The sequence below is a fragment of the Castor canadensis genome, chromosome 1 (genome assembly GCF_047511655.1).
Source record: "Castor canadensis chromosome 1, mCasCan1.hap1v2, whole genome shotgun sequence".
Lineage (NCBI taxonomy): Eukaryota > Metazoa > Chordata > Mammalia > Rodentia > Castoridae > Castor > Castor canadensis.
Genome location: NC_133386.1, coordinates 62636531 through 62649821, shown reverse-complemented (window position 1 = coordinate 62649821; position 13291 = coordinate 62636531). Strand labels below are relative to the sequence as shown.

Sequence of the window (13291 nt, the reverse complement as noted above, 5' to 3'; positions counted from 1 at the left end):
TACAAACTGTTTATTTTCTGGTCCTCCACCCTGCTACATTATTCCCCACGTTGATGCTTGGCCCCACGAAGGGTCAAAGAGCATCATCTTGATTTAGGGGTTTTTATTTTCATAGCATCATTACATGGGCAGCTGTTTTCCTTTCTATAGTGGCCTCTATAATGGTCCTGATGGACCACAATACCAAGGGAACCAGGCAGGGTAACATCAAACATGCTCCCAAGACAAGACCCATTGTCCCACTTTCCATGACAAATGTAACCTGTGTTGTTTTATTTTACTCTGGGACGTTTAGTATCGTTTACCGGCAACCTCACAAACCTGGGGAGTATATGAGCCAATGTAGCACCTGGTTGCAGGGTACATGGTATGGATGGCTATGTGGAGGTCCCAACATCTCTTTTGTAACATTCAGCACATGGGGGAAACCTTGCAACAGCCAACCCAACAGGTAAGAGTCCAAGTGTGCAGAGGAGAGCATGGGTGTGTCCCCTTTCACTGTGGGTAGTCTAGTCAGCTTCCAGAGTAACTAAAGCAGGACTGTTGTCCCACTGCAGTGGGGATAGACAAGATAATAAAAGGGCCCCTTCAATAGGGTTTTAATAGTTGGACATTTTATTCTTTTACCCGGAAAGTGTCTTTTTTTTTTAAACTCAGTAGAATTACCATGACAACAATGTATTATCAGTATATATGTCCAAGAAAATGTGGTTTTAAAAAAGTTAAAACCACCACCTTTAAGTATCAAAGGACATGTTTAGACACACTAAAAATAGTCACTTTGTCTCTATTTAAGTAGAAGACCCTGTCTAAAAAAAAAAAATGAGTTTGTGTCTAGAAGGGCTTTAATGCCACATAGCCACACATGTATAAGAACCATTTCCTCAATCCTCTCAGCCTTGGTTATTTTTAAGAGGTCCGGAACAAATGACTCCATTTGAACTTTTCACAGCATTCCCCTCTTGTCTCCAAACTGCTTGTCTCTGAGCAATCTCCTATGAAGATCTTTTTCCCATCCAAGTACTAACCATGCCCGACCCTGTTTAGCTTCATGGTACCAGATGAGATGGGGTGTGTTCAGGGTGGTATGGCTGTAGACTGAAGATCTTTTTCCATTGGTCATTTTTTTCTCTTTATGGTGAAGATTTGTTTTTTTCTGGATTTTGTTTGGTTGGTTGGTTTTGGACCCATGGCGGGGGAGAGGGGAAGTAACAAGCAGATAAGGTGGGAGTCAGTGCCAACTAGACCATTTTGGCCAAATTTAAGCAACAAAAAGGCTTAGAAGGAGTGGCTCTTTGGCAGTGGGCTTCAAGACAAGGACAATACGTAACAAAATCCAACAAAAGCAGACATCCAAAAAGATAACCTGGTTGACACATAAGTACTTATTAGAATCATTTTTTATGAACTTGATTGTAAATGCCCCAGAAGGATCAGAACTGTAATGACAAAAACTTAAAAGAGCCATGGTTAAAATTCTGATGGACAATTTAGCAACGAAAAGAACAGTATATCAGTACCATTAACTTTTTGTTACCATGTTTATCTAAATTTTATATTTTAAAAGACTTGATATACTTGAAAATCATGAATATATTTAGTATACAGGAACCAGCAATAGCATCACAGCTCTACAAAGGTTATATATACATATTAGTTTAGTTGTGCTCTTGAAGTAAAACCTTACATTTTCCCATCAGTTGGGGGGAGAGGAGACAGTGTCAGTGATCCCAAACAGTTCAATAACAGACACATATAGGGTACCAACTGCATTAGAATCACCCAAGACAACAGTTGTTTAACCATGAGGTCATTTAGAAAATTTTACATAAACAAACTCTTAAATGAACTTTTATTTATTTTTGACTCAGTTACCTCAGTAGTAAAAACCCTGAAAACACAGGTTTTCAGGTAACACAGGTAAGTGTTTATAGGGACCAAGTGTGGAGTTAGGAAACCTAATGGCCAAGAATCATGGCTTAGATGTTGATAAGGGATCACATTCCAGATTATTGACATTAACAGATGGCTCAAAACATACAGCAGGATCCCACCAACCTGTAGACAATCAATGGAGCCCCCCTAAAATTATAGGCTCAATCTGGCCATCCCAGGCCAAAAATTCCCTTCACCTGACATGTGGAAGGAATAGTACAACATTTCCACTCCGTTGGCTCTTATTCTGAGTTTTTTTTTTTTTTCTTTATTCTACGTGGAGGGTGCACTTTGGATTTTTTTTTTAACTTTGCTTTACATAAGTAAATCTGTCTCAACCCTCATATCAGTGTAGTAGCACTCACTGTGCTCAGCTGCCTCTTGCCTTTCTGTGTTTTAATAAACTCTTGTTGTCTTGATAAATTTGTAGGTTAACCTGCAGCAACAAAAGTTCCTGAGAGTTATCTTAACAAAGCAAAAACCATTTTTAAGAGTTTTTTGTAAATGTTATCAAGGACAATACAGTATTTTTAAGATAGCCTGGTTGTTATGAGCTTAGAGAATTTTTAGTTTAATATCAGTACATTAAATTTTGACCTTACAAAACCTTTACTATAACTGGATTTTAGTCAACTTAATCATTTATATAAGCACTTATAAGCTCTTTTTATGACAACTTACTCTGTACCTTTATGACAACTTATTTTGTACCCTTCGGGGGAGCTTGTTTTTATCTTTTCTTTTAAAGTATTTTTTTACCTTTTATTTTTTAAAAACCATATCCTTAATACCTTATATGTATTTTTGTTACTTACTGAAAATAACTCATAAACCCTTTTAACTTAAAGCCTTATATTTGTATGAAAAAAAACAGAAAGAAAGCAACCTTAAAATTATTTTTTGAATAAAAAAAATTATAGAAAGCCCATTTGTTAACAGACCCATGTATTACAAGAGAGAATTAAATCCCACATTTTATTTACAACAGAATGAAACCAGCTAAGGTCATTTTTTTAAGTACCCAAATTTTAAGGTTCCTGCTAGGCTGTGGACCTCCCTTTTTCTTTTTTTCTTTCTTTTTTTTTTTAATTTTCCTTCTCTGGTCTGAGCCAGAGTGTTAACCCTGAATGCATGCATCCTCATGAGACCTGAGAGACCTGATTGAAATAAGTTTGAAAACTGGTTTTCTTAAAAGTAGCAGTAGAACAGAGTTACAAATTTTTTTACATCCTATAATATCCATCCTCAAGATGTTTATATATTCATATGTAAAAAGCTTAAGCAGTTTTTAACAGAGATCTTTAAAATAAACACCCTGGTTTTTTATTACTCTGAATATCACATTAACCTTATAACAGCAGTTTAAGAATCATTTTGAAGATGCTTACATACACACACACACACACACACACACACTTTTATAAATTAAGCATGCCAGAAAAAAATGTCAACTTAAGTGTGCGTAAGATGAGCTGGAACCCCAGGAGCAAATTAAATTTTGCCCAATGTTGTAAACAAATTGACACACACAAAATTAGAGCATACTCTCAGAAAAACCTTCTTAAACCCTAACCAGAGGGCTGGCTATCCAGTGGAACAGTGAATGATGCATCTGTTCTCTTTTGAGTCTCCCTCTTTGGAACTGAATTTTGTTACCTATCCCTTAACCTCAGTTGTGGCTATTTTCAGGCAAGAGCTCAACCCATCCCCTCTCCCCTACCCTAGTACTAGAGGTTTTCTTGTATTTTACTCAAAGTGCTTTCTTTTTACTTGTGTTGTTTCTCATCCTGCTGGTGAGAAAACCCAGTAGGTGCTCAACCTCCCTAATTCCCAGAGGTGTTTTACACTTTTGTCCTACTCCCTAAACCTGAGAGACCCAGTTTCACCTCAGACTGGGTTACACAGTGGTGTCTAGGAGGTGATCAGTCTCCCCTTCTGCCTCCAAAGGCAGGCCTGTTATTTGAACCTGGGTTCCTGTAAGTCTGACAAGTGGTACTCTCCAGCGCCTCACCAGGTTCCTCTAGACATCCAAGGCCTTCACCCAACCCACTGGAGGATGAGTCCCTTCTCTGGATCAAACTGTCTGTTGGTGCCTGCTGGGATCACCTCTCCTGGTGGTCCAGGGGCTGCACCCTGGCGACAAGGAAGGTGACAAATCACTGGCTCCACAATCCCAGACGAGCCCCCAAGAAATGTTGCAGGAATTTCAAGTTCAGATAGGAGTCACTGAGGCAGTTTAGCAGGAAGCAACATTTTATTGTGCAGGCACAGACTCAGAAGACTCATGTCCAAGCCTAAGCCCCGAGAACAAAGGGGTCTCACCTTATATACCCTTGTAAGCAGGTTACAGAAGCAAAAAGCAAAGCTTAACCTATATTTGGTTGCATGTGACTTTACTGGCTATTTCATTCCCCAGTGTTATGTGATCTTCTTCATATTTCAGTTCTTTAAGTTTTATCTCTGCTATGCCATCCCTTCTCCCTGCTATATTATCAAAACACAAACTTGTCTGTTTCTTTTCTGAGCCACCTCCCTGCTATAATACTAGCCTTACTATAAAGCTACTTTCATCATTATTGGAGAAAGAAGGACAAAACAGTTGCATAATTGATAGGAACCAGAATTCCAAGAAATCTCTTTAATGAATATTCTCAAATGATGAATTCCTGAATATAAAACTGTATTAAAGTCTATAGGATTTTTAAATTAAACAAATGAAAAACAATAATGGAAATTTTCATGTAAGCATTAATAAAAATTTTGTAAAGAGGTCTTTGCAATTTGCAAATGGAAATATTTAGTTAACAGTTCCTCCTTCTCCCAGAAATTTTTAAAAGGCAGTAAGAGGGTTGGAGGTGTGCCTCAAGTGATAGAGCACCTGATTTTCAAGCATGAAGCCCTGAGTTCAAACCCCAGTCCCACCAAAAAAAAAAAAAAAAGAGCAATAAGAACAGAAAACAAAAGATTCAAATTAAGTAGAAAGGCTCCCATCTCAAAACAGCAGATATTGAAAAGGGTTGTGCAGAAGTAGAGAAAATACTGCAGGTATAGATTTCAGTAAGAACGTATGCTTCCCAGATATACAGCAAAAGCTAAATAACTGAGCTACAACAACAGTGACAGGGGCTCCCTGTGTTCAACTTTTTTTCTTTTGCAGTACTGGGGCTCTAAATCAGGGCCTCATGCTTGATAGACAACTGCTGTAGCACTTGAGCCATACCTCTAGTCCTCAGTTTTATTTTAAGAAGAAGCAAAAGAAGGGAATTTCTCATTCACTAAGAAATAAAAAAGCAAGCCATATTTGCAGGAAGCAGTCTTATCTCTATAACAGTTGGGAAGACAAGACATTTTGGATTCTGAAAAAATCCAGGGTTGCATAATGCTATTGGTCTGAAAAAAGTAAAGGCTGAATCAACTGAGTAGGCTTCAACAAGGTTCTAGCTCCTTGTATTAGTCAGTTCCCCATTACTACATGAAATACGTGAGATGATTAGCTTATAATGAGAAAAGATTTAATCAGGCCAGTCCAAGATTGAATGGCTCTACCACTCTGGCCTCTGGCGAGGGTGGCATGATATAGTGGAAACATGTGGCAGAGCAAACCACTCACCTCACAAGCCAGGACGCAAGAGGCAGAGGAAGGAACAGGGGCCTACGATACCCTCCAGAACATAATCCCAGTCACATACAAACCTCCCTCTATGCCCTACCTCCTAAAGGTCCATAGCACTTTCCAATAGTGCTACCCTGGGACTACACATTTAACACATGACCTTTTGGGGGACACACATCCAAACCATAGCACCTTCTTTTTATAAAAGTATTCTAAAAATTGCTTAAAAAGCAACCTTAATCAAATGAGTAATCAAAGAGGGATCAAAGCCACAAATTCTATGCTAAAATAATAATAAGGAAGGAAGGAAAAAAGAAAACAAATGTCAGAGCAATTGTTGGTATGAAATACAAACAAAACAGAAGTAATCACTCTAGAACAAGATGAGAAACAATAGGAAGGGACTGGCAGAGTTCAAAAAAGAATAATTAAAAAAAAACACATAAAGACTAAGTTAAAAAGAATATAAGGTAAAACAGACACTATTTCAGACACAGTAAAGGACAAAAATGAAAACAAGCAGAATAAAAAGGAAATAAACAGTTTCAAAGAATTTGAGAAAATGTGTAAACTGTGGAAAACAGGCAAAGGAGCACTTACACAAGAATAATCAGGGACTGAGGGTATAGTTCAATGGTAGAGCACTTGCCTAACATGCATGAGGCCCAGGGTTCAACCCCCACCCCACAAAAAAATGAACAAAAAGAATAATCAGGACCCCTGAAGAAAACCGTATTAACAGAATATTTAGAGATACAATTCAAAATTCCTTCTATACAGCAAATTAACTATCCTGAAACACTATCCAAGTTAAAGAAAAGCACTTAAAAATAGCACAACCTCTTTTTAAATGGTAAGATGAACTGCAAGGAAATGAGGAAAACTCTCAGAGGCCAGCACCTAAGGCATGAAACCATTAAGGAGAAAACCAAGTCCTGCAGCCAGCAGAGCCTCTGGTGGCTTAGAGATCTGAACCAAATGGAAAAAAGAAAAAGAGCCAATGTTACTTTACCTCTAAATTAAACAAATCTTATTGAAAACATCAATAAGCTTATTTTTGGAACGAGACAAACTAATTCTCAAGTTTATGCAGAAAACGGTGAAAACAGAGTAATGAATGTATTAATTTTAAAACATATTATGACTTACTTTCCCCAACACCATTTGGGATGCCAGAAATCACAACTTACCAGCAATATCATCTGAAGAATCTTCATCATGAGGTATCAAAGGTTTTTTATTTCTTTTGCCTTTCTCAGGTAAATCTTTGGATGGATCTTTAACCCGCATCTGTTATTTACTTTTCAGTTTAAAAAAAAAAAAAAGGAAAACAATGAATACACTTTAATCTTCAAAATTAAAATTTATATATATTGTTTAAATCAAAAGAGGAAAAGAGTAGAACAACAGCTGAAATAAAAGGTCTTTATTAAAAATCAATACACGGGCTGGGGGTGTAGTTCAGTGGTACAGCACTTGCCTCACATGTACAAAGCCCCGAGTTCCATCCCCAGCACTGCCAAAAAATATTAATATACAAATGGTACATTCCATTTGACTTTAACCAACTATCCTAAATGTTTGTGTCCACCTCTTTCCCCAACCCCAAATTTACATATTGAAGTCTAACTCCTACTGTGATAGTAGTTGGAGATGAAACCTTTGGGACGTGGCCACATGAGAGTGGAGCCCTCATCACTGACATTGATGACCTGGTAAGAGGCCAAAGAGCTAACCTCATTCGTAGCTATGTGAGGATAACAAGAAGATGGCAAAGACAAATCTGGATTACTCTCACTAACACAACGTATCTGCCAGCATCTTGACCTTGGACTTTCCAGCCTTCGGTACTAAAAAATGTTTATTGTTTAAGTCACTCAGTCTGGTAATTTCTTATACAGGCCTGACCTAAGACATACCTCCTATATATATATGATGTCTCAGTGAATGAAAAGTTTTACTCAACAAAATAAGTGCTGCTTGTGATAATGTACTCCCTCCTTTCTCTTTCTCCTAAGCTTATGGCTAGGTGATAGCAAAGCTGGAAGAACCACACTGGACCATGGATAGAAGCTGTGAGCCAAGCAGAGTGAAGCCCCCTACCTGTGCTATGCCACTTAGGGCTGGACTATTGAGAGAAAAGCTGATTTCTATCTTTTTAAGCTACCATATTTTTTTCCTTGAACTTTTCATTATGAAAAATTTTAAACATCTACAAAAGTTAAAAGAATAGTATAATGAATACCCATATACTATTATATAGATTCCACACCTCTTAATGTTTTGCAATGTTTATTTTATCTAAATGTCAATATAGACATACATGTGAGTATGTTTTTTTTGATGAACTATTTGAAACTAAGTTGTAGAGAGAGTTTACCCCAAACGCTCGAGCCTATAACACTTAAGAATAAAGACATTCTAGGGCTGGCGGAGTGACTGTAGCAGTAGAGCACCTGCCTAGCAAGCATGAGACACTAAGTTCAAACTCCAGTGCTGCCAAAAATTCAATACATAAAATAGGTTAAAGAAAAAAAAGGAATAAAGTCATCATATATAAAATCATCAGCACGTGTAAAAAAAATTAACAATTCCTATAACATTAACTGGTGTTTTTTTTCGGGGGAGGGGTGCTTTTTTTTTTTTTTTGAGATAGGGTGTCAATAAGTAGCCCAGGTGAGTCTAAAACTTGTAATTCTCCTGCCTCAATCTCAAATGATGGGTTACAGGCATGTACAACAATGTCCAGCCCTAATATCATCTCTTATCCTAACAGACTCTAATTTTCCTAGTTAATTCAAAAGTGTCTATAATTGGTTTTTCAAATAAGGAGTCAATAAAGATTTGTACTTTATATTTTTAGTCATATCTCTTTATCATCTGTATTATCCTTTTTTTGTGAGAATCTTATAATCTAGGACAGTTCTTCCAACCTTTAACCTACCGAAGGCTTTTTTAAGACATCACGCCAGTATGTGAGTCACTTTGGGAATCCTGATTTAACAAGTCTGCCACACAAAATAGTTTCTGCTGGGTATTGAAGTGGGGGGAAAGGGAGAGGGCGGAGTGGGTGGTAAGGGAGGGGGTGGGGGCAGGGGGGAGAAATGAACCAAGCCTTGTATGCACATATGAATAATAAAAGAAAAAAAAAAAAAAAAAACAAGTCGGCCACAAGACCTAAGATCCTGCGTAACAAGTTCCTGATTGAAGTCATTAGTGGGGGTCCACAGACTCCTTCAGTAGCAAAGTTGCATAATGTCCCACACTGAAGATTTTTCTTCATGGTGTTATTTACCTCCATCTTTTATGTTTCTTAAAAATTCAGTTAAACTCTACAGATTTTAGATACAAGCTACACATTTTTTTAATAACTCTCAATTTTTTATTTTTTTTTCCTTTTTCTTTTATTATTCATATGTGCATACAAGGCTTGGTTCATTTCTCCCCACTGCCCCCACCCCCTCCCTTACCACCCACTCCGCCCCTCCCTCTCCCCCCCCAATACCCAGCAGAAACTATTTTGCCCTTATTTCTAATTTTGTTGTAGAGAGAGTATAAGCAATAATAGGAAGGAACAAGGGTTTTTGCTGGTTGAGATAAGGATAGCTATACAGGGCATTGACTCACATTGATTTCCTGTGCGTGGGTGTTACCTTCTAGGTTAATTCTTCTTGAGCTAACCTTTTCTCTAGTACCTGTTCCCCTTTTCCTATTGGCCTCAGTTGCTTTTAAGGTATCTGCTTTAGTTTCTCTGCGTTGAGAGCAACAAATGCTAATTTTTTAGGTGTCTTACCTATCCTCACCCCTCCCTTGTGTGCTCTCGCTTTTATCATGTGCTCATAGTCCAATTCCCTTGTTGTGTTTACCCTTGATCTAATGTCCACATATGAGGGAGAACATACGATTTTTGGTCTTTTGGGCCAGGCTAACCTCACTCAGAATGATGTTCTCCAATTCCATCCATTTACCAGCGAATGATAACATTTCGTTCTTCTTCATGACTGCATAAAATTCCATTGCGTATAGATACCACATTTTCTTAATCCATTCGTCAGTGCTGGGGCATCTTGGCAGTTTCCATAACTTGGCTATTGTGAATAGTGCCGCAATAAACATGGGTGTGCAGGTGCCTCTGGAGTAACAGTATTTTGGGTATATCACCAAGAGTGGTGTTACTAAGCTACACATTTTTTTAACCACTGTATTTTTGAGTGTTTTATAAAATAGCTTAGTCTGAATCCTACTGAATGCTGTCCTGGTTGGTGGTGAAGTCACATTACAATTTTCATGGTTGTTTATTTTTTAATAATCAAGGTAAAATTAAATGATTAAAATTCAATATTAAATCCTGAATCTTGATTCAGTCATTCTATATTTCAAGGAAAATTTCAAGTTAATCATTTTAAGGGATTTTTTTTTTTTTTGGTGGTAATGCTAGAACCCAGGGCCTCCTGCATGCTAAGCACATGCTCTATCACTAAGCAAAATCCCCACCTAAGGGTCACTTTTTTTTTTTTTTTTTTTTTTGGTGGGACTGACGTTGAATTCGGGGCTTCATGCTTGCAAAGCAGGCATTCTACTACTTGAGCCATTCCTCAGTCCATTTTGCTCTGGTTATTTTGGAGGTGAGGTCTTTCAACTATTTACTCCAGCTGGCTTTGACCCATGATCCTCCTGGTATCAGCCTCCCAAGTAGCTAGGAATACAAGAGTGAGCCACCAGTGCCCAGCTAAAGAGCACTTCTTTAAATCTAAAAATCATCACTGTTGAATTGATTGGCAATAAATTAGGGGCTTTACTGAGGGTTACACAAATGTATAAGGTCTGAACCTGACCACCTCATCTCTAAGTACCTTTTCCCTCTCCCTCTAAACTTCATCTATTTACCTCTTCAGTGCCACCTTACAAAGTCTCTAATTCAAGTATAATTTTCCCTTCTCTGATCACAACTTCCCAACTTGCTTGATTAGTCCCTCCTATTCTCTTGTGACCAGGCTGACAAGAGGCTACATCTAAGCAAATGCTTCCATAAGTCCTATAGCAGGACAGGGAGAAGGGGCAAACTGCAAACACCGAGCTGGTACTTAAAGCTTGTGTAACATCTGCTCATATTTTACTGGCAAAAGCAAATCACATGGCCACATTTATCTTCAAGTAGACAGGGGGAAGCAGGCTGTACAAAGAATGTAACCTTACCATGTACAGAGAAAGAGGTGAACCAGCACAGGTTAATTAATCACATTAATCACGTTATTAAGCCTTGCACAGGCTTAAATTAATCAGGACATTAACCTTTTGGCATGAACCCAACTAATCATTTTCTCCATGTCAACAAACTCTTATAAGAAAGCAGACTGTGTTTACCTTATCTACAACACCTTCTGGTCAACTTAGGTATCCTTCACACAGCCATTTCAAACCTTTTTCAACTTCCTTAAACCTCCAACTCTTCCAACTCCACACTCACTTATCTAGTCTTCTACTTTATTGATGAAAAAAAAGGCATAGTTAGAAGGCAAATCTTTCCACCCCCAAATTTACAAAGCTATCTCCATTTTAATTTCATGTCCAGAAGAAATAAGCATTACTAACAGAATCTAGGGAAAATGACCCATGAAAAATGCTCATTACTTTTTTCCATTAACGATTAACCCCTGATAAATATGAGGACTAACATATGGATAATGCTGGCAAAATACACCGAACCAGGAATCTGACCTAGAATCTGTGAAAAAAAAAAAAAAAACTGACACAAGCTTACCTTGGCAATGGAAAGGCAATTTCCAATCATTTTCCTGACATGTATTAAACAGACAGATTCATTTGCTACAGTAACTCACAATATACAGTTTTATAGAGATGTTCTTCCAATTTCCATTTAAGGGAAAAAAAATTAAAATTCCGATTATTAGAGCTTCAAAACTTTCTATCATCAAATTTGTGTCTGGGATCCCCAACATTCTGGATAGTGAATAGGATTCATAGGACTCAGCATAGAGCTGTACTCATAGATGATATTTTTTACAGCAATGTCTTATGAATATACAACCTGAGCATAATGGGAAAAGACACAGGTAAAGTCTAGACGAATCGTGTAGGTTTCCTTACGCTCTCTCCCTCCCAGAAGGGTTCAAACAGAATACACTCTTCCCCAACTAGGAATCTGAAGCAGTAAGCATGTATCTATCGCTTGTGCCCTGGGAGCCCAGGACTTTTATGGAAGCTGGTAATTTCAGCATAAAACATTGTGTTCGGCATAAATTCTTAAATGGGAACATTCTCATAATCCAAGTTCGCAGACGCCAAACAAGGGCTTTTAAGGCTTTCGATTTAAGTATGACCTAACCCCTGCCTTCTCTAATACAGGATGTGCAACTAAGTTGTTTTAAAAGTTGTGTTTTTCAGTAGACTGTGCAAACGAAAGCCCGTATTTAATTTTCTTTCTTCCCCCGTTTTTTTTTTAATTCTTGGGCTGCCGTTTTTCAACAGCGGAAAGGGATACAATCTCCTTTCAGGTGCCCAGGCTCAAAACGCAGGACAGCACTTCACAGTTTTGCTATGCATCACCCTCAATTCTAAGCCCTTCAAAGGTACGAACCCGCTCAATTCTCCCAACTACTTTATAAGATAGGTTACTATCACTTCCCGCATTTGATACTCGAAACTTAGACTCGCATTAGTCCCGCGGCCAGTAAGTGCTGGATGGGGACGCGGACTCCAGCCCACCCAGCTGCCAGCAAACCGCGTCACTCCGGTCACTAACAAACGCACTCCAAGTGAGTAAAGACAAAACACACCGAGGTGACATCGCGCGAGCACGGAAGGGCGTCGGTCACCGCGCGGCCGGCACTCGGCCGCACGCCTTGGTCCCCGGCTCCTCTCGTCGCCGCCCAGACACCGCGCGGGCCAGGCGTCACTCACGCAGCGGTGACCGCCCGGCGCCCGCACGAATCAGCAAAGCGAGGACGATAGGAGCCTCTCTTCCAAGCCCTTCAAAAGGAGGCCTAGGTCGCCGAAGCGAGGACGGAAGGGTCAGGGCAACCCCGCAACAACAGCCCCAACTCACCCCGCCCGGCCGGGACGCCGCTTCTACAGTCAGCAGCGACTGCGCGTGCGCAGCCGCCCACGAGCCGGCGGAGGCGGGGCCTGGGTCCCGGACCAGTTCGGGAAGCCCTGCTGGCGGCGCTCGTCAGGAGGAAAGGAGGGGCGGGGCCAGTGGGAGGGGCGGGGCCTGCTCGCGCCGCGCCTGCGCTCACAACATAGCCTACCAGCCAGAGACTCCCGACTGGACGGAGATACTTGTTTGTAGTGATTCTGGCCCAAGTACCACCTGGGAGCCTTCTCCGACGTCCCTCTGTCACCCTCCTCTGAGCTCTAACGTCACATCCAACATGCATTAGATATTATTTTTGCTTTTTGTCATTACCGTCTTCGCTCCCTAACTAGACAGTACATTGTTTTGACCCACACCTACACTAAGTTGCGTTATCTATTAAAGTGATCTGCACCGTGCATGCTGAGTAACAGCAGTTGATTTGAAAATATTCTGACTGAATGATAGATAACGTCAATGCCAGTTGAAAGGCTCTAGAAGCCTCCTAGTCTTTCACAAGGGACAGGTTGTGGCTTAATGGGCAGAGCATTGGATTAGAAATTAAAAGATACCGGAGTTAAACCCCAAAACTCCGACTTTTACCTTAAAATTCTAATTCATTTGTCTTATTTCCATGGAGAAACTTGGCA

The 13291-nt window shown here is 39.5% G+C and overlaps 1 protein-coding gene across 12 annotated transcripts in view; it reads right to left on the bottom strand.

Annotated features, from left to right (window-relative positions):
• The window catches only part of Usp45 (ubiquitin specific peptidase 45), an 87725-nt gene extending 74988 nt beyond the window's left edge, over positions 1-12737 (bottom strand). For 2 of the 12 annotated variants that reach the window (XR_002213169.2, XM_074077881.1), the window contains exons 1-2: positions 10913-12321; positions 6739-6848 (exon numbers count right to left, since the gene is read on the bottom strand). Coding sequence is in view for 9 of the 12 variants with exons in the window: in XM_074077881.1 (XP_073933982.1) it covers positions 6739-6838 (100 nt within the window). In the remaining 3 variants the exon portion in view is untranslated. The other 10 variants (XM_074077876.1, XM_074077873.1, XM_074077867.1 and 7 more) reach the window with 9 other exon arrangements.
• Positions 12738-13291: the final 554 nt, after the last annotated feature.